Source organism: Hyperolius riggenbachi, chromosome 4 (genome assembly GCF_040937935.1).
Source record: "Hyperolius riggenbachi isolate aHypRig1 chromosome 4, aHypRig1.pri, whole genome shotgun sequence".
NCBI classification, from domain to species: Eukaryota; Metazoa; Chordata; class Amphibia; order Anura; family Hyperoliidae; genus Hyperolius; species Hyperolius riggenbachi.
The window spans coordinates 155,950,730-155,973,398 of NC_090649.1; the positions used below are offsets into that span (position 1 = coordinate 155,950,730).

Here is a 22,669-nt window from a genome sequence, read left to right on the forward strand (position 1 = left end):
TAACTGGTATTGCTTAAAAGGAAATAAATATGACAGCATCCATATACCTCTCACTTCAGTTGTCCTTTAAGTGTAGAGATTTCACAAGTAGAGTCTGTGGAACACAGCAGAATATTATGTGGTGAATTCAGTGTTTGCTTAATTTACTGTCATATTTCCCAGTGCTGAGACTGTAATAATATGTCATTGTCTACTAATTCTATTAAGCATGTCCCTGCTGAGTCAACACCCATTCCTGTCTCTGGTACTGACCTGCCTCAAGGGACAAGATGAACAGCGTGAAGGACTCCTTACATCACTTCAGAACCAGCTAAACCAGGTACCGTATTTAGTATCAATACTCAAAATATCACTTTAGATACAAAAAAAAGGCATTACATGAAACACCAAGTAGGTAAAAATGTAAAAAAGTGAGGAATATTTTCCCTACAGAAGGTGCTTTTGCGCTCTAGCTACGGTATGCTGCTTGTTAATATTACCTCATCAGGCCTCGTTCACATTAGGCAACGCGTATGGCCATGCGTTTGGGGCGCAAGCGCACCCGATTGCACGCCATCCACGTTGCCGTGCGCTGCACTGCTGATCCTATTCATTAGAGTGAATGTGATCAGCGATGCGCTTTACCAAAAATGCTGCGCAGCGTGTATAGTCTCTCTATGCACTTCTGATTTTCTTGCTGATCGCATACCATACGCACTGCCATATTGTGCACGGCAGCGCATATATTGTGAATAAGGCCGAAGGGTAAATGAATACTCTGGACACTGATAGACTTTGCACCTTTACACACTTTAGCACTTAGTCATGACTCTGTAACTATAGTCATCACCATTGTGCTCCTCACAACATTCCCAACCGTTTGGCTGTATCCCTAATTACACCACACAGTGGTAGGACTGTCACACACCTGCTACAGGCTATCATGTGCTGGGGATTATTACACCTCAAGAATGCTATTACAGAGTGAGGATTGGCACACCTTCACACGGTTTATGGATACTAAAGTTTTCAATTTGGGCTGAAAATTGCTTCACTAAACTAACATAGCATTAGTGTGGGGTGCAGAGCCATAGATAGAAAACAGAAAGATAAGTGGCGTTGTAAATATATCTCTAATTAGCTAAAGATGTTTTAGGATGCAATGTTTCAAAAACATTCAGTTCTCTTCATCAGGCAAGATGTTACGTCACTGGAAATCATAAACTTAATGCATCTCTTTGACATGTCAGTCGGTTTAATCAGTGCCTCCACTTTGATGTACACTGTGCTTGTGGAAGCAGGAAATTTGGGCGCTGCTATTAGTAGACATATTTTTAATTTTAATTGTGGGTAGCCCGGGGACATGTTCTAGCCAAAACTGGGAGGCCAAATTCCCTGGCTCCTCTTTTTCATGTGTGCTTGTGCCATACCCATGAGGATAATCTGCTTATGTTAATATTAGTATAAATATGGTTATTGTTAACGATAGTAAATTTAAGGTGCCCATACATGGTACAATTTTACTTTTTGTTCGATTAGATAATTTACTTAGATTATTCCGTTAGATCGAATATAAAGATTTTTCCAACATGTCGGATCGTATTTTTATAGAAAAAAACGGGATAATCGTATGTTTTTGTTAACCTTCCTGGCGGTAAGCCCGAGCTGAGCTCGGGCTATGCCGCGCAGGAGGATATCTCAGCCCCTAGTGGGGCGATTCACCCCATTTAAAGTGCTGTACGCGCAGCTAGCATGTCACACGGCTGTCCCCAGTACAGTGGTGCCTTAGATCGCATTGCTGTACAGTGTTATTAGATGTCGGTTTCACTAACTAACAGTTTCTTAGCTGAGCTGAGCTCCGTCAGCGTCCGCATCGGCGCGTGGGATCTCCTGCAAAACCCCGCCCCAGGACTTGACTCCAATTGGCGTTAGGCGGTCCGGGGGCTCCCACCGCGTTCATGCCTATCTGTGTACGCGGTCGTTAGGTTAATTTTATCGGATTGGAAATCTACCCGATTTTTGGATCGATTTCATTAATCTAATCGGGTTGGTTAGGAGAGTTTAGTCCTAAGGGGTTCCAAATAATCATTTACAGTCGTTCATACAAAGAATTGTTTATAAACGATCGTTCAGTAAATTGTATCGTTAGTGGCCACCCTAACCTGACTGACACCATTATACTTCTTTACCTAATGTATGTACCAGCTGACAGCACAGTGATGAAAACGATGGAATGGCATGGTGCGCTCAGCAAGACATGCTGGCTGGTCAGCTAATCTGACAGCTGGTAGTAGGATTCCCTACTACATCACTAAATCCATACTTGTTCCTCTATCTGCATGACAGTTTGGCTGTTTCAGTTACACTATTTGACTTGCATAAAACAAGAAGTAAATATGCTCACTAGAACTGTGTATTCCCTGCAGATTCTGAGTAACTGGAGAGAAGAGAAATACCAGGATGATGTGAAGGCTCGACAGATGATGCATGAGGCTCTCCAACTACGCCTCAATCTGGTAACACGTATCTCATGCCTACAATAATTTCATCTCTCGTGTAGATGCATTTATCTTTAGGATTTCTGATGTGCTGAAAACAAAATGAATATCTTTCCACATTAATATTATCTGTACTGTTTGCAACCTTAATTACTTTTCTGTTAGTGTAGAAGCGATTGATCAGTGTAAGCATCTTCTTAGTGTACTATTGCGGTTTACCTAGTGCTTATTTTTCCTGATTTGACATAGGTCGGAGGAATGTTTGATACAGTTCAGAGAAGCACACAGTGGACTGCAGACTGGGCTATTCTGCTACTTCAGATTATTACATCAGGAACTGTTGACATGCAAACCAACAAGTGAGTTTTCATGCATCTACTAGCTATGGCTTCTCTATAAAGACTGGTTCTGTTACAGTGTTGCCACTAGGGGGTAGTCTGAGGACACAGCATGGGTATTGTAAAGGGAGCAGAACAGGGATAGTGCTAAAGTTACATAATTCAGTCACATGGAACAAGGATACTCAGCAAGTATCAGTGGCGTAGCTAAGGAGTTGTGGGCCCCGATGCAAGTTTTACAATGGGGCCCCCCAAGCACTCTATACACAACAATTGATACAGCGCACCAAAATCTGCCAATGGCAACTACAGTGTCAGAGGTGCAAGAAGGGGATGGGGAACAGTTTGTTAATGTTTACCACTATTCAAAGTATCTATAGAAGTGATTATTATGAGCACAGGACCAATAAAGAGCTAATACTGTAGTTGAGGGAGGGCCCTTCGGGGCCCCTCTGGCCCAAGGGCCCCGATGCGGTCGCAACCTCTGCAACCCCTATTGCTACGCCCCTGGCAAGTATTCTCTATTTAGAAAACATTGCTAGGTCTATCTTTCATTTTACTATGCTGCTGTGCAAATTTGATCAAAAGTTTATTGTATTTAAAGTTTTAGTACATTAAAAAATATAATCATTTCAATCACTTACCAAGATGAGGCTGTGCACTGGGATTTCATCTACTAATAATCATAAAAGTGCAATGTGCAATGTTTAGTAACTCCTATCAACTGACAAGAACTTTGGAAATGTGTTCTGCTGTTAATCCAGTATGCCAGACAGCAGAAACTGTAGGATCCCCTATGGTCTCTTCAAAAGTTCATTTTGGCATTGCTACCTCTGATTCCCAGAATCCTGTCTGCTGTGCAGATTCCCTGTTTATGTGATTTTGCTAACATTATACTGTTTCCTTATTATGCTATGCTATGGTTCTCTAGTTACTTATTAAACCTTCCAGTCCATTTTCACGATTTTGCTGGAGGGACATGGGTGATCATGAAAATGCAGCAGCGTTGGGGATCTGGAGGGTCTCTTCCTTTTTGCAGTAGAGCGGGGTGGCAACCAGATATTAGGGGGACTGGGCGGGGCTGGCGCCAGCTCCTGTGCTGTACATCTCTCTCTGATCAAATCTGATCAGAGAGAGATCCGTTGCCAGCCATAAGCCACAGGCCAATTCCCAATCGATTTCAGCATGAAATCTCTCGAGAATTGGCCTTGTGATGCTGCATCTGCCGCCTCCATCTCTGCCCTTCTACTGTAGATGTACCCCCTGTACGTGTATTTATACTTTACCTGTCCGCTGTCATCCGCTGCAGTGCCCATGCATCTTCCCCTTCCTCCATTTGCGCCTGACATGCTGCCGATGTATAGCATGTGGACGTTCTGTCGCAAAATTTTGTGTGGAATTTCACAATTAAGGCCACACAAAATTAAGATTCGGAAATTCATTTGTTTTTGCGTAACCCATTTGTAATTTTGCATAATTACACATAATTTCATGCCGCCTTTAGCAGTTAATAGCAAAGCCCTCAAAGTATAGGTAGCTAGTAAAGTTGCCCCTAGTATAGTTTATACTAGGGGCAACTTTATACAGCATGTTTATCTCATCATGCAACATGTCAGCTTAGTTACACTTTAAATAGAGGCAGGAATGGTAGCAGGAAGTTAGTGGTATTGAAGAGCTTGAATAGGATAGACCGTTTTTCAAAAGCCATTTGAATCAAGCCGAGAAGATTGAAATCATCAGAACAGCAGACTACAAGTAACAGGAAAGGAGCCAGACTGCACTCAAGCCTTGGAGCAAGAATGGGGCTCTGGAGAATAACCCTAGAGTTTTCTAGAATAGGATTTCTCAACACAGCCATCAAGTACACCCAACAGTGTATGTTTTTCAGAAGGGCACACACATTCACAGTTGAGGTAATTAGTATCTCAGCAGCATTCACTGCTGTGGATTTCCACAAAACACTAATTTCACTATCTAAACCAGGTGTCAAACTCATATACAGTGGCCGAAATTGAAAACTGGGACTATCTTTCGTGCAAACCTTTATGTCTGGGGGCCCTCTCCCTCTCTTACACAGTTCCCTGTTGTATAATGGTCTCTTCCCTCACCTATACTGTTTCCTGGTGTCTACTGTCCACCCCCCCATACAGTTCTCTGTTGTCTAGTGCTCCCTCTCTCCATGTGCCCCCCATCCTATTCAGTTCCCTGGTATCTACTACCTCCCCCCTTTTCTCCCTTTATATAGTTCTCTGGTGTCTGGTGCCCTGCTTCCTCTCTTATACAGTCCCCTGGTGTCTCATGGGTTCCCCTGTCCTATACATTTCCCTGGTGTCTAATGGCACCCCCTCTCTTCTTTTTACAGTTTGCTGGTGTCTACTCAGTGCCCCGGTTTCTAGTGGCCACTCTCCCTTCACCATGTGCCCTCATAGTTTCTGCGCTTTGCCGTATAGGCTTAGCGCTCAGGTGTTCGTGGGGAAAAATATAATACAAAGTAGGGAATTCACTTGCAGGACATATTTGATGCCACTGTGGGCCAGAGTTTAACATGTATGATCTAAACTTATGATTTATTTATTTGTCTTGGTGTTCAGAACCATCATTGTTTTGATGTCACGTGTCTGTGGAAAAGGTTAAAAAAAACAAAACAAAATGAGTCTTGCGAATAAGTTGATGTTTAGCAATGACTTTTAAAATGTCAACTCTGTGAGGACGTTCTTGTTATGACTAACTGGCACTTTATATTTAAGATGCCTGATTTGCACAGTAAATTTTATTTAGGTTTAGCGAGAGAGCTTTGCAGTTTATCTGATAGCTCTTCATAACGACAAATGGTTTCAGTCTGTCTTTAGCTGTCAGTGTGATTAATGATCAGGGGTCCCTGGACTTACTGCTTTATCAATCACTAATTATATTTATGATAATTTGGGGAGACAATCTCCGTTCTTGGGGACAAGTTCGGTCTCTACTTTGGAAGGAAATTTACTAAAAAGGAAATTTCCATTATTTTGTTCATTGCCCACATTATGCCATTATACTGTCTGAAATATATATATATTTTATTTTCAAGCAAAGTTAGGTTTCTTTTACACTGCAAATCACATTTCTGAATTGCAATTTGCCATTCCAATTTGCGATTGCAATTTCCACTGCATGCTATCGCCACAAGAAGAAAAACATTTTTTTTTTTTTTATGGAATTCAATAAAACGATTGGTTGTCCTGAAAAATCAAAGGCTTCTTTTTTAATTTGTTTGAGAATTCAGGATTTCCTATTTTATTGGATAAAAGAAGATCAGAGTGTTACATTTTTTTGATCATTTTTTATGAAAATTGAATGGTGTATGGTAGATTGTCAATTACTTGATGTACAGAACCAAGCAATTTTCAATAATTTGTTTTTTCATAAGTGGATACAAATTAAACATGCCTTTGTGATACAATTTTTAAAATGTTACAATCAGTCAGAAAAATTGATTGCAATTTTAAAAATTGAAAAGATATTTAAAAAATTGTATGCTGCGTGGCCACATTTAGACTTGAGTGACTCTTCTGTCCTGTCCTATCAAATCTCTAACCGGTTATACAAGGTAGTCCCTGTACCTTTACTCTTTTCAGTCAGTTGAGGACTTGAGAGTTTATGCAAACTGCCATATGGGCAGGGAAACAGTATGCAGCTAGGCAGTGGCCATGGACTGGCTCAGTCAGCAAAATCGAAACTGAGCTGAGGCGAGGGACCGGAGGATCGTTGGGTACCGACACGGGCACAGGGCGCAATGGGGGAGCCTAACGGAGGATCCAGGCAGCGGAGAAGACGGCGAGGGAACCAAGCAGCCAGAAGGGGGTTGGAGGAAGCCCCAGGTATGTATTAAACATTTATTTTTATTCGTCTCAGGTTTATTTTAAACCAACAAGAAACAGATAAAATGTATAAACTATTGATAAAAGAGATGTACAGACAGTCCCCTATTTACAAACGACTCAAGTTACAATTGTCTTCATGTATAAAATATACTATACTGTTTTATTATGACATGTTGGAACATTGTATAAACGGTTGTAAGCTGTTTAAAACATTTTCAAAGCACATTGAACACAGCCAGTTTATTCTAAATGTGGAAATCTGGAATGGTCCAAAAGTAAATCTTTTATCCACGTTTCACTGTGTGTAACTCATAACGCAACTTACAAACAAATACAACTTGTGAATAATCTCTAGGAACTGAACCTGTTTGTATGTACAGGACCGCTGGTACACTATTGGGAGTCAGAAGGTTCAAGGTCTCTTAGAAATGATTTTATTTGTTTTATTAGGGCAACCTGGAGTTGATTTAATGCACTTATTTAATTTCTATTCATAATAAATGTTAATTTGGCACGTGTATTTATATGTATTTGCTTTTTGAATTGCTTTAGTGAATCCAATTGTATTATTTCTGTTCAGCAGGTTTCATGCTGTCCCTGAGTTAGCTGTGCTTAGCCTTGGCTTGGGCACGTCACCCTCTCATTTTTCCTTACCCTTTTGTTTTAGAGACCTGTATTGATTATAGAGTTTATTTTACTAAACCATTACAAAGTAGTCAAAGTGTATATTATAATTAGCAGATGCACAATTCACAGAAACATCTGCAGTAAATGAGCGATTACCTCATGTTTTGAGAGCATTTGAAATGTTCTGCCTGATTAGTTCTTCCTTAAGGCGGTGCTGCCATTAAACAATACACGTTTGTAGCTATCTCCATAAGAGACATCTCACATGTTTTTCTTTTGCAGCGAATTATTCACAACTGTTCTTGATATGCTGGGTGTCTTAATAAACGGGACCCTCGCCTCTGATCTCTCCAACGCGTCTCAAGGCAGTTCAGATGAGAACAAAAGGGCTTACATGAACTTGGTGAAGAAATTAAAGGTATAGTCATGTGCTCTTAGATCCTACTGCGACTACAGGAGTTTCCAGAGATAAAGGGAAGAATCTGCTAATGAAAAACATAAGCCTGGCACCTGATACAACTTTGTTTCACAATTCCTGGAAGTAGACTCACTTTTTTTCACTGACATAGGGCATAGATCCCCATTCTCAGATTTGGTGTGGCGTTTGACCCCAAGTATTATTAATAATATTTAGCATTTATATAGCGCTGACATCTTCCACAGTGCTGCACATAGCATATTGTCTTGTCACTTAAAGTAGATCCGAGATGAACTTTTACTCATTGCATAATTGTGCCCCTTTCCTATTGTTTATAGGGCATTCCTCAAGCCAAATACTTTTTTGTTTTTGTTTTAATACGCTAATTCCCTATAAACTAAACAAACCATGCCCACAGGTTTTCAGAGAGCCAAGGCACTTTCAGACAGTAGCAAGGGCTCATGGGAGCTCAGTCTGGGCAGAAGGAGGGGAAGGTATTCCTAGCCAGAGATTTCAGAGGCAGAGGGGAGGAGGAGGGGGGATTAGGTTTTTTTGCTCAAGATGCAGATAAGCCTGCCTCTGTGTAATGTTTACAAACAACATGGCTGCTGTCATTGTATCACAGGAAGAAATAATAATATTCTATTAAAGCTGTTTGCAGCTAGATTTGCTGTGTAAACTATCTAAACTTTAGATAAGATATATAGACAAGTTACTTTTTATAGTTAGTTTTTCATCTCGGATCCGCTTTAACTGTCCCTCCGAGGGGCTCACAGTCTAATCCCTAACATAGTCGTATGTTATGTACTGTAGTCTAGGGCCATTTTAGGGGAAGCCAATTAACTTATCTGTATGTTTTTTGGATGTGAGAAGTAATAGAAGTGCCTGGAAGAAACCCACACAGACACAGGAATAACATACAAACTCCATGCAGATAGTGCTCTGGCTGGAATTCAAACTGGGAACTCGGTGCTTCAAGGCGAGAGTTCTAACCACTACGCCACCATGCTGCCGCTACAGTACAGAAATGTATTGCTGTATTGCGACCTCTATTAGGGCCCGTTCACACTACACGCGTTTCCAGCCGCGTTTTGGAAACGCGTGCGGGTGGCCCGACACGCACGACATCAGACAGTGCATAGAGTGCAATGTCTGATGTTCACACTGCATGCTTTCCGGACCTGTGCGGTCCGGGAACGCATGCTGCATGCAGATTTTACAAAAACGTGCGGCTGTCCCATTCACTTTTCAGTGATGGGATCAGCCACGCAACGCATACGAACGCGAATGGCGTGCGTTCGTACGCGTTGCGTTCTGCATGCGTGGCCGTCCGCGTTTTGCAGTCTGAACGGGCCCTTAGGGCTGGTTCGCATGTTTTAGCAGCAATTCAGTGCTTTTCTGGTCACCGGCGATCAGCAAAGCGCTGTAACAATGTATCCATAGGGGACCGTTCTCACTGCAGCGTTTGTGATCTCTATAAATTGCAAATGTACTGCATGCAGAATTTCAGCAGCAAACACAATGTGAATTTCTTTCTTCCAAACAAGAATTTCTCAACGCAATCCCTGGGAAAATCGCTGAAAAATTGCACCACAAAATCAATCAATTTTGAGATCCGAGTGTGAACCTAGCCTTACAATTTGAAAACTTGGTAGTTACATAGATCTCTTTAGTACAAATGTTTTTTGTTTTTTTTAACTAGTAGCTATAGTCACACAATAACATACAGAAGTTACTACTAGAGATGGTGATAATTCTGGCTTGCATGATGATTAAATGCAAATTGTGTGCAGCTTAAAACTGGACCAATCAGATCCTTCTCTTGATCATTGCATTGCAATTGTCTATTCGCGATGGAATGCAATGGCTGCCGTGTGAAAGGACCCTTAGTGTGAATAATGCACTGTAACGCGCATAAGAGTAAATCCAGCCAAAAAAACAAAGAAAACAAGCAGAAGTGATGTTTTTAATTAATTGTTGCTGTATATAGAGCCAAACTGAAAGCAAAGTTCTACTCAATAAAAGCAATAATGCATTTTATTAAAGACCCCTCTGTTGGAACCAATATTGTTCTACAGCTTATAACGATTGAACGGCTTGAATCCTGGTTTTCATACTGAGAAAGTGCTGCTCTTTGTCTGCTGCGGGTGAAAATGGCCTGAAATAATATTTGTGTACAATATAGCCACTGCTTTATACACACCACAGAACAAACACATATACCCACAAGATAGGAAGCCAGTAAACTCTTGGAGCGGGGTAATTTCAGTATGTTTGTTGTAGAGGCCGGCTACTGTGCCATGATGTGGAGCTGTGGAACACATTTCTTCTAGGCAACAAAAAAATTAACCAACCCCAATCTTAGGGCCTGATTACACTAAAAAATTTTTTTTTCTGCGGTTCCCCATATTTTACAATGCAACAAAACTACGTGAACACAAAAATTATTTTGTTTTATTTACTCATCCCATCCCATTAAATTAAAACAGACCCGAACTCTTGCACAGCACACAATGAACAGTCTTTATTCCCAATATATAATTGCTGCAGAATTAATGTTCTCTCTGTTGTGTTTCAAAGATTAGATCAAAGTGTCTCATTAGTTCTTATCAGCTACTGTGAATAGACTGCAGTAGACCTCTGTCAAGGCATGTCTGGCATACAGTAAACACTTAGGCCCCATTCACACTTGCAAAATGCAAAACGCTAGAGCTTTTGCTAGCGTTTTGCTCGGGCGATTTTTGGCAAATAATGCAAAAAAAAGCCATTCGCACTTGGCGATTTTTCGCGATCACGATTAGCGCTTCTATAGCACTAAACTCGATCGCTGAGAAATTGCCTGGAAATGGTGCAGGATACAAATCTGCATTTGGACGGGCTCATAGGGTATTATGGCAATAGCACTTTAAAAAGCGATATCGCTTGATCGTTTTTTTTCTGATATCGCCGGCAAAACGCACAGATGTGAACGGGGCCTTAAGCCATATTCTATTCCAGGTGAAAAGGAGCTTGCAGATGCAAGCTACTTATAACCTTGCCATTACACGAGGATTACCGGAAAGTCCTATTGCCCATATCCTTCACGCGATGGCCGATTGTTAGGGAGCATTACTCAGGCGAAAGCTAAGATCGCTAAGCACTGGCGAGTTCAGCAATAGGATATGGCCCTGAGACTTAATCCTTTCAGTGCTCCCTGCAAAAGTGAAACCTAATCAGACTTAAAGAAAATCTGGCACTTTGAGTCCGCAAGGAGAAAAGCGCAATATAAATGTTATTTGTCTTGTCTTGTCTTGTACTCTAAAATTCTTACAATAAAAAGCATGCCATTCTATTCATTATGTTCTCCTGGGCCCCCCTGTGCTGTTTCTGCCACTCCCTGCTGCAATCCTAACTTGTAATTGCCATTTTATGCAGTGTTTACAAACAAAAGACATGGCATGTGATAGGCTGAGAGGAGCTCAGTCTGTGACTCATACAGAGCCTGCAGGGGGCGTGGAGAGGGTGTGTATAGCTTCAATCCTATCACAAGTAGAGCAGCACATTCTTGCCTGACTGCCTGAGCCCGACAAAGCCGTCAGAGGAAAGAAGATAGATTATATAACAGAGATAATACAGCCACTGTGCAACTAGGAAAGGCTGCAGTAAGACAGACCACATTAGAACAGGTATAGGAATTTATAGGATAGAAGAAATATGGCTGAACATTTTGTTACAGAGTCTCTTTAAGGGCTTTTTAGGATTTCCATACATTTTTATAAAGTTTTTTTTTTTTCCCACAAATGGTATTCTGTGGACTGGGGCTATTCTTTTAGAGCAGAGAAGACGGTTTGAGTTTAGTTCAGCCCTATACAAATACTAAATAAATATAATAGTAAGGAATCTGATTTATAGAAATATGTACAAAAATGCAGTAAGGTGTAACATATGTGCAATCAGTAAGAATCTTTGTTTCATTTAACACAAACCTGAAGTGAAAATAAAGTGAACGAGATAAACAATTGTATCTATTGTCCTAATCCTAAATAGACCTTTCCTGGTATCCACAGTCTTATTTTGAATTTTAAAGTTGTGAATGTCTCAGGTAAAGGAGGACAGTTTTTAATGCTTTTTAAGCTCCTGTAGAGACAAATCTTGAATGACTTTTGTGAGGATCCGCTCAGCTGGTTGCACTGGCAGACAGCTTTTTGACCATTCCTCTAGTCTGTGGGCTGCAAGTCTCTGCAAGAGAGACCTGTCTTTCCATTGCAAGTTTCTGGTCTGTTCTGCTGCTGAGGAATTTGCATACATTCGTTATGCAAAACCCCTACCTGCCTCCTTTGATGACTGGCAGTATAAAGACCTATGTTTCCCAGAGTCCTTTGCTGGTCATTCCTTCAGGGTTTGTAGTAAACACTCCTAGAGTGTCAGCAATGCTACTTCTTGTTAAAGTTAGCTTAGAGTAATTCATGGGACTGCACTAGGTAGTTTCCCTAGTGCAGTTAGGATTGCATATCTGTTTGTTTGTTTTTTGCGATTGTCCTGTCCCAGCGGTGGTCGACAGGAAATCGTTCTGTGTGTCTGGGTGCTAACCGGAACAGCGGTTGTTACTGGTAGCCCCTTCTGATCTGTCTTGCCTGGATCGCACTCGCCTTGCGCTAGTGCTGTGGATCCTTCTGTTCTGTCTTCCTGGATCGCACTAGCCTCTAGCGCTAGCGCTGTGGATCCTTCTGATCTGTTTTCTTGTTCCTGAGTTTAGATCGCACTAGCCGCTAGCGTTAGCGGCTGTGGATCTTTTTGATCTGTTTTCCTGCTTGGATCACACTTGCTCTGGCGGAAGAGCGGTGGATCCTTTCTGCCTAGTTCTTGTTTCTCGTTCGTCTGTCTTGTCTGATACGGGCGCTTGCTGTAGGCTCGGTGAGGTAACTGTTAAGCAAGCGTTCATGTTCTTTGTTTCGTGTTTGTCTGTCGGTGGTTAGTTAGGCGTGCTTGTCTCTGTTGTGCTTAACACGCGGAGACCGCGCATAAACGCGTTCGCTGTTGCGAATGAGTGCGGTGTTCGCGTTTAGTTAGCGTTTGTTATTTTCTTTATCATTCTCATTGTATTATTTGCTGTGCCTTTGCTCCTCTTGTGTTCCGTTCTAGTCTGTCTTGTGTCACTTCTGGCGATCGCCTTTCTCGCGATCGCGTTCCTACTTTTGTTTCTGCTGATGTGTGTTCACCGTCGCAGGGTCGCGACTAGATTGGTGAACACACATTCGTCCTGTCCCTGTGCTCTTTCTCTTTATGGGCTGTTCAGCCCCGCATTGTCTTGATCTGTACAATCCCCATCTGGCATCTGTGGCCGTGCAGCGATTGTACTCGTCTGCACTCCACAGCGCCATCTGCCAGTGGGGATTGCCCTCTGCTGGTGCCTTGCACCTAGCCTGGGTTCACCCAATTATACGCTTCTGGAAGGTTTTCGCTGTGTCAGTGCGCATCTCGTGCGCTGACCACGAAAACGATTCCGCAAACGCTACAACTTTGTATCGGTTTCCTGCACTGTGAAGTATTATTAAGCCACACATAAGTTTTATGACCTTTGTTTAGTTGTTAGAGTTGCGCTATAGTCCAACAGAAGAGAAACTGTTGTTTAACACACAGTCTAGTTTTTAGTAGGACTGTTCAGCACATACACGTTTATCTCATTATATCACAAGTCTCTTTAATAGCTGAAACCTAATTGATTTCTCTGCACACTTGCTGTAATTCTGCACCTAGTTTCTTTGCATGCAGGGCTGGTGATTCCATAAGGTCAAACTGGACAATTCCCCAGACTCCAAGCTTGCTAGGGGCTCACAAGTCAGGCACTGTAGAGGTCACAAGTCAGTACAGTATGAAAATATAAGGGGTCCCACATTCATTTTTGAATAGAAACCCATTTTACCTTTACCCATCCCTGCTTGCATGTGTCTGTAAATGCACTCAAACATCTCTACATGTTGTAGTATCCTGTTGAAGGTGCAGACCTGCCCCATAGCGACTGTTCATCATTCTTCCCTTGTTTGGTCTTATCAATATCGATGATATTCATTGATAAAATTATTTAATTTATAAAGCCCTCATATACATTAAACAGGCTTATAACAGCAGTGGCAATAACAGATTCTCAGGTAAGACTGAATCTATATCTAAAGAGCAAAGGATTGTGACCATAGCTTCTCATATGTCCTGACATTATTTTTTTCAGAAAGAACTTGGTGATAAACGGTCAGAGAGTATTGATAAGGTCCGTCAACTTCTGCCATTGCCAAAACAGACCTGTGATGTTATAACCTGCGAGCCAATGGGGTCACTTATTGACACAAAAGGCAACAAAATTGCAGGATTTGACTCTATTGATAAGAAACAGGTAAGAATAAAAATTATCAATAGCATATAAGTTATCTTTGCTTGTAATCCATGTAAATTTCTATGTTTTGTAATGTTAACAGCCATGCATCTATAGAACATATCATATACAGTATATATTTTTTAATTCTGTCAGTTATGTGGCAGATGTTAGCAGCCTTCAAGATTCATATAAGAGAATAGCGAGAATTGCTGAAAGGTTAATAAATTAGGGAAACTAGTAGTAAAAGGATCGGTAAAGGCCATGCTTTCTCAGCTGAATATAGCCCTTTATCCGATGAAGCTGCTTCTTACTAAAGGTATGATTCATTTGATGATCCTGAAGCTCTTTCTGACAGGTTTTGGGCTAATACATATCCTTATGAGGGATTCTGAAAGTTTTTTTCTTCCTCTCAACAGCCCTTACAGATACTGTCCAACCTGCTTACTCAGGCATGCACTAAACTAGTAGTTGGAGGTCTGCCATTCAGGGGATGCCTTTACGTCAATATAAAAGAAATATTGAGAATCCCCCGTGGGAAGCTGGACTCGTCCAAAACCTGAAGTTCAGAGCCATCAGATTAATTTTACTTAGTGTCAGCTATATGCATTTGCAGTGTATTTTCCTCAAATGCTCACAGTGATATACAGTATCTGGAATGGCAGATTGATTGCCTTTGGCTTTGAATTGTGTACCACCAAAAAATCTAATTACTGCTACTGTCTTTATACACTCACGGACCCTGTCAATGCAATCCAACTGTCTCCGTCTCTTCCTACAGCTAGAGTGAAAGCAGGGAACAGAATGAGAAACCCCCTCCACTCTCCATGTGTAAAAGGATAAGGTTAACTTAAGTCCTGTTCTTTACTAGATGCAGGTTCTATATGGTCTGAATTTCTTTGCAAAGATTTCTATGGACATGCGACTGGATGTAGAAAAAGAATTAGCCATTGCCGATCCCCCCCTCCCTTCCAAAGAAATTGGCCTCATAGAGATTTTTGGCTCCCAGGTTCTCAAAGAACTCGACTTAGTATCAACCACATTTCCTGTGAATATGACTTTGCGAATTCCGCCTGCTTATCCCTAGTTAGAACAAGTGGAAACAGGAATATGTTGTATATTTTAATTCGTTTTTAATTCCTACACATGACCTTAAGAAATGTTGACCTGGAATTCACTGCCTCCAATCCCCACTCTTAATTTAAAGGTTTAATTCCAGAGAAACATGTACGTACTAAGCATGCTTACTATTGTGCTTTTCTGCACAGGGCCTGCAAGTTTCAACCAAACAAAAGGTGTCTCCTTGGGACTTGTTTGAAGGGCACAAGAACCCAGCACCACTCTCTTGGGCCTGGTTTGGGACAGTTCGTGTAGACAGAAAAGCTATAAAGTATGAAGAACAGCATCATCTACTTCTCTATCATAAACATCCAAAGCCTAAACCTCCAAGTTATTACCTGGAGCCCTTACCACTCCCCCCAGAGGAGGAGGAGGAAGACGATGAGCCCAACACTCCCATGTCCACAGACCCAGAAGGCAAGACAACGGAATTATCTGATCCTATAAAGTCAGCAACTGATGAAGAAAAAAAGTCTAAGAGTAGAAAACGCAAGCCCAAACCCAACCCACGAACAGACGTATGTTTCTATTTAATTCTTTGTGTGCATCTAATTGCTTGCAGATTTTTTGCACGTTTTAGTGTGATGACCACATTTCTTTGAGTTATTCTTGTTATTGTTTACTTGATCAAATGTTTTATTTATGTCCTTTGAAGAAGACAGGGCTCATCATGATGGCATCTGTTGCAGGGAAAGTTGTTTGTTTTCTCTGCTGTTTCAGTGTGTAACTCTTTAGCTGTTGCCTCACGAGAGAATACAAGAACAGCGGTTGTGATGTGTGATACCATTATAACAATAAGAAATGCACACTTCAGCATCCTATAACCATACTATTATCATTATTTTATTAATAAAGCGCCAACATATTCTGTGGCACTGTACAAAGGGACACGCAAACATGGGGTACATAATAATACATACAGTGGTGTACACCAGGTATAGACACTGATACAATACAGGATTGGTAATTAGTGTCAAATGTAACATAGTGAATTAAATGTATAACAAATGGGTAAAAGAGCCCTGCTCTTTAAAGCTTACAATCTTAAAGGTAATATCAGAGCTGGGGAAAAAATGACAGCTACTTACTGAGGGCTTCCTCCAGCCCCTAGCAGCTGCTATGTCCCTCACCGCAGCTCCACTCTCAGCTGCTGGCTTCCAGTCCCCTACGGTGCAGAGGCCGACCTCGCCAGGTCATCCTCTACTGCGCTTGCAGGAGCGCTGCTGTCAATTACTCGCACGTGGTGTGGAGTGTGCTGCGTAGGCGCCGAACTACTGGAAGAGAACACTCCACACCATGTGCGAGTGAATGACGGCTGTTCTTCCTTGGACAGACTGTACATACACATATTAGTAAACAAACACACTACCAGTATATGCCGTTCAACCACCTGATATTTATTGAGAATCAAACGTTTTTTTTTACCTTGATTAAAATAGTTAAGTCTGTAAAAAAAGTTTTTAATGTAGCACACCATAATAATGCACAATTTTTCATTAAACGGGGTGTTACCCCACAATGTCTCAAACAGAAAGTCTCAGGGGACTGTGCACAGACCAGAATATAACCAGTTGACCATATCACTCCCTCAACATGGGGAGAGGCGGGCACGGACACCTACAATGCCAAAAGATTAAAGCATCTAATATGCTAATTGCCCGTCAAACGTGTCCGCATCACCCCATGCGCTAATATCACAGTGGTCAACAGCAGACTGAGCAAATGCTCAGTCTGTCCCTTTGTTGATGAAACAGACGTATTCTATGATTCTAGCAAGAAACAGCAGTTTAAAATTAACAGTAGGATTGATTGTGGTACTACGCATGTAGTTTATCAACTAATGTGTCCTTGTGGGTTATACTATGTAGGAAAAACCAAAAGAGAGTTTAAAACCCGTATACAGGAACACATTAGGAGTATTAATGATTCTATTAAGGAAGAGAAAAGGGACAAAACTCCTATTTCCACTCATTTTGCTGAATTTCACGAATCCAGCCCTCTTGGGCTGAAGGTTAAGGGTATATACTGTCTGAATCCAAGTATTAGATTTGAGAAGACTGATTCTATACTATACAGGAAAGAGAGTTATTGGATATATACACTGGACACACTGTATCCCAAAGGTTTAAATAGGGACCTAAATTTGAAGGTGTTCTTGAAATAATCCGATTAGGTTGGACCAGATAGGATTGGTATATGTGGTACAGACGGTTTGACTCATATGGACAGCAACTGGAAGCGATGGGATTTTTTGCCACCCGAAAGTATAACTTAAATGGTGTGAATGGGAGTGATTTAGTACTGTCTGCTATTTGATAAGTCACTAGGGGTTATTCGAATGATGCCCACTAGAGGTCAGCAGAGCATTAACTTTTTATTGGGCAGGTTTGACATATGGTCATATGTGAATATATTAAAAGATCCAGAAGATGTTCACATATGGATTTGTACCACCAGAGGGAGCTATGTGGACTATGAGGCCTACTGCGCATATGACCTATAATATGTGATGTCACAAAGGTGAATGGACTTGCGCAGTATGGCGTAGAAAGCCTAAAAGAAGTTCTGGCGGAAGCGACCTCTCGGTCGTATAAAAGGCGGTCATGTGATCCAGCGCAGTTGCGCAGTACGTCCTGAGGAAGTCCCTGGGCGGGGCGAAACGCGTCGACGTAGGCCTGAGATGTGCCTCTCTGCCCCCCTCTGCCCTCCCGCCGGATCGGAGCACGGTGCCCGGAATTATGGCGTATACTACCAAGGACTGAACTCCCGCTTGGCCGGGGTAATACAAGTCTGAGGCCCTGAGTTTGATACTCCCGCAGATACACATCGTGGACACTGCGGTCAGTTGGGCAGGCTAAAAACCGTCCATGCTAACACTGCATATCGCATCAATGGAGGAGGTGGTAACTATGTGAAACAGTGCATACGGCATCTATATCCGCAAAGTTCATGTGTATATCCAATTATGGTGAAGTATTACATGCATGGAAACTTCGTTGTCACGATATATGGCTTGGCTGAAATACTGAACTGTTTTGTCCGCATAGGCCTATAACTTTATATTACAGCAATTTGGCTAGGTGCACCAGCCTTAAATGGTCTGAAAAGACTCTTGAAGGAATATAGTGATCTTTCTATGACGATCTTCTTAATGTGGAACTTTATCTCATGCCATTGAATTTTGAAAGCAGGACTTGCCGTGGGATATTTTTCATATATGCCTCTCATGGACTGTGTTCTCAAGTGTCATGATTTTTCCGTGGGTGACGACCCATGTTAGTTGGTATCTTGATGTGGATGTCTGCATGCAGGGCATGGTGTTGTGATTGCGGGGGGGCATAGGGGGGCTTTTGGGGGGGCACATTTTTATTGCTGTTGACCACTGTGATATTAGTGCATGGGGTGATGCGGACACGTTTGACGGGCAATTAGCATATTAGATGCTTTAATCTTTTGGCATTGTAGGTGTCCGTGCCCGCCTCTCCCCATGTTGAGGGAGTGATATGGTCAACTGGTTATATTCTGGTCTGTGCACAGTCCCCTGAGACTTTCTGTTTGAGACATTGTGGGGTAACACCCCGTTTAATGAAAAATTGTGCATTATTATGGTGTGCTACATTAAAAACTTTTTTTACAGACTTAACTATTATTAATCAAGGTAAAAAAACCCTTTGATTCTCAATAAATATCAGGTGGTTGAACGGCATATACTGGTAGTGTGTTTGTTTACTAATTCTAGGTTTTTGACCAGTGCATGTACCCACTTGTTTAGCACACCCTAGCATGTACACTTTCTGTGTAGTAGGTTTTTGTACATACACATACCTGCACAAAAAAAGGGTTGGTCATGGATCTCACTACAGAACTGCTGCACTTTTATTTAAAATAATGGGGCAGACTACTGGACTGTGCAATCCATGGTAAAGAACATAGATACGTACACACTAGAGTAGTGCTTTTCATATTCTAATTTATTGGATCCAAGCACAGATGTTAATGCAGCCGGGCATGGCTCCTGATGTGCAGAGCACTCATCACAGTCAATTACTGCCCTGGTAGTATGCCATCACCTCTTACCTTGGGAACATTGTGATACTAATGTTAATAGTAAATATGTAATCCTATGACAGCCTCCATATCCCTCTCACTTCAGTTGTCCTTTAATGCCACATATGGTGTAGTCTGCTTTTACTCAGCATTACATATGAGCTCCATGAGCAACAATAGTCAGATCCGTAGACATGTATTTTGTCATTTTGAATGGCTGTCACCGGGTATGTACTAGTTAATCCCACTTAGCTGTAGTACAAATAAATAGCCTGTTGATTTCAAGCTTGCAGCCTGCACTGCTGAAACTTCTGAACATTAAAATGAGAAACAGTTGTGAAATAGCTGAGTACATTTTTTCCAATGTTCCTACATGTGCAATTGGTGAGAATCCGTCAAATGCCAAATACACTGTAAGATCTGAAGCTGACATGTGTATCAGATTACCTCTTCTTCCACTGTCTCTCCCCTCTGTATAACCACACAGACGTCTCTCATTCCTCCGGCAAGAGGTGAAAGTGGAGACCAGGATGGAATGAAAAACCCACAAATCTCTTTCCCCCAGACTAATAATTAAACTAGCCATTTTAAATAGGAAACAGAGCCAGATATAGAAGTTTCTTTTAAAATGTAACCCTCCAGACACTGTAAACTTGCGGTATTTAGAGGATGAATTGAAAAGCATGTAGTATCAAGCTACTGCATTCTGTCACACATCCATTAATTGTCTTGTCACTTTTTACAGATTCCTATATGTAGGATATAGCATTGTGCAAGATAAATGTGACTTTCCTCCCAGTGTCACATTCACTGTTTGCTAGAGGCATGGCCATTTCTGACATACAGTATTTAGTGCCAACAACCCCCCCCCCCCCCAAACCCATCTCCCAATATCCCAGAAAGTGGAGGGGTGAGAATGACTGGGATAGCATAAACAAACGATCAAGCTACAGGGAGGGTACACTAGAAAGCTGTAAGCCATCACAGGGGCAGTGTAAAAGCTAGAATATTCTACACCATGTACACTAGAGGGCACCTCAGGCCATTGCCTGATGTTTCTGATTCATATGTATCTCTAATCATCAGATCATGTTCTTTGCAGATACCATGAGCTCAGATCTATGCCTGGGATGTCACAGAGATGGAAAATGAGGGTCTCTGTCCTCTATATGGACAGAGACAATAGTAACCAATTGTTAAAGGGGACCTGAAGGTAAAGGTATATGGAGGATGCCATATTTATTTCCTTTTAAACAATACCAGTTCCCTGGCAGTCCTGCTGATCATTCTGGCATGCAGTATCTGGATCACACACCTGAAACAAGCATGCAGCTCATCTTGACATATTTTTGTCAGAAACATCTGACCTGCATGCTTGTTCAGGGTCTATGGCTAAAGGTATTAGAGGCTGAGGATCAGCACGGCAGCCAGGCAACTGGTATTGTTTAACATTAAATAAATATGTCAGCCCCATATCCCTCTCACTTTAGGTTCCTTTTATGTTCCTTACCCTTCCCTATTACAAACGAAATAAAGTAAGTACTGATCCTTATGATGATACGTCTATTTATTGTCTTTCAGGAATATCCTCAGAACACTCTCTATCGGGTGCCACCTAATATTTCACCTCTCTCTTCTCAAATGATAAATCAGACGCCTGGCACCACCTGGAGCTACAATATTGTAGGGCAGCAGCAGCCAAACTTCTATCTGCAGAATCAAGTCCTCACAAGTAAGAATTGCATTCACTCCAATATGAAAGTTTCCTAATACACGTACATCACGTCTGAGGGAAAAATAAATAGTCATTTGGTTTACCTGAAAAGAGATTGCTTGGTCCTCACCTTCTTTCAGTCTTTTTCAGCAGTCCTTCTCTATGCTGTTTGTGGTACTTGTTGAAGACCAAACATGAACAAACCATTAAGCTAGAGAATAATATATTTTAGAGATGAGCTGCTAGATCAGTTCTGACATGCAGGCAGCATTGAAGATTAAATCATAAAGTTGTAACTTCCATTTTGATAAAAAAAAAAAAATTATGAGCGATACTAGAAACAAAAGTATTGCTCACCTGGATAAATTGCAGTTTACTAAACAGCCACTAGGCGATGCTGTTCGGAGCCTGACATTATCCTCCTCACAGTACTGGCTTTGCAGTACTGCAAACAGACACTAGATAGTGCTGTCTTAAGGCTGGAAACTCAATTAAAGCCTATGTATCTGGTATTTTTTTTTCTGCTTCACTTTCTAAACTTCCAAAAGTTTCGTTACTATTTCTAAACTTGTTCCCTTTTTATTTATGCTACTTAAGCTTTAGATTCGTAAATACATCTTTCAGCATGTTTAGTGAATTTATTTTATTTGTCGTTTAGGTGGACACAGATTGGACCCAATGGGTACGTTTGTTCCTTCAAACACGAAACAAGCCCTATCCAATATGTTACAGAAGCGCTCGGGTGCAGTGATGCAGCCACCCTCCATACATGCCATCACCTCCCCCCAGCAACTACTGCAACTCAAACTTCTACAGCAGCAGCAACAGCAGCAGAGACTCCTCAGACAACACATCCAGGCAAGAACACTTCAGCAGGTACTCATGGGAATTTCAGCTTCATGTCTCTAGATCTTTCATAATATTAGCCAAGCGTTGTGCCTGTATTCATCATTCCTTCTAAATGATGCTGGCTTGACCTCCACTAGAGAGGTCAGGCCACATGCAGAAGACATGAAGCCTTTTTTTTTCTTTTTTACCTCATACATGCTTCCTCCTTGTGGTAAATGCTTTCATCGTAGGGGTGATGATGAACTGCACTCACAGCAGATAATGCCACATATTTATACACATGTCATTGTAGAAAGCTAAAGCCAATGAGCTGTTATGACTTCTATGAAGTTATAAACTGCCGTCTCCTGATTACTTTCAGATGTCAGAGAGCAGTTCATGCATCAGTGAGGGCATTGTGTGCAGCCATGTTTTTGTGCAGCTTAGCTAATAGCAAAATGGCTGAAACTGTATTTTTATCCTAGGAAACCTGGACATCTTTCTAATGTAAACATATGGCTTGTTACTCACGCAAAGACTGCAGAAGATGTATCGGGGAACTTCCCACGACCTGCAATCCGACAGACGCTTGTTCCTTGATCCATCTTCTGCAGTGTGTCCAAACGACAGCACACAATGGGTGTGATGCGATTGCTGTACTTTCGCTCTTAAAGGACCTCTGCCACGAAAATCTTTAAATTTAAAATATATGTAAACTTATACAATTAAGAAGTACGTTTCTTCCAGAGTAAAATGACAGTAAATTACTTTTCTCCTATGTTGCTGTCACTTACAGTAGGTGGTAGAAATCTGACAGAACCAACAGGTTTTGGACTAGCCCATCTCCTCATGGGGGGTTCACAGGGATTTCTTTATTTTTGAAATGCACTTAGTG

The 22,669-nt window shown here is 41.5% G+C and overlaps 1 protein-coding gene across 13 annotated transcripts in view; it reads left to right on the forward strand.

Moving 5' to 3' along the window:
• The window catches only part of MED12L (mediator complex subunit 12L), a 742,320-nt gene that overhangs the window by 673,599 nt on the left and 46,052 nt on the right, over nucleotides 1–22,669 (forward strand). For all 13 annotated transcript variants that reach the window (XM_068280808.1, XM_068280810.1, XM_068280809.1 and 10 more), the window contains 8 exons: nucleotides 208–319; nucleotides 2,406–2,495; nucleotides 2,727–2,836; nucleotides 7,585–7,720; nucleotides 13,926–14,087; nucleotides 15,335–15,703; nucleotides 20,814–20,964; nucleotides 21,605–21,822. In XM_068280808.1, coding sequence (XP_068136909.1) covers nucleotides 208–319; nucleotides 2,406–2,495; nucleotides 2,727–2,836; nucleotides 7,585–7,720; nucleotides 13,926–14,087; nucleotides 15,335–15,703; nucleotides 20,814–20,964; nucleotides 21,605–21,822 — 1,348 coding nt within the window. The remainder of the gene's footprint in view (nucleotides 1–207; nucleotides 320–2,405; nucleotides 2,496–2,726; nucleotides 2,837–7,584; nucleotides 7,721–13,925; nucleotides 14,088–15,334; nucleotides 15,704–20,813; nucleotides 20,965–21,604; nucleotides 21,823–22,669) is intronic.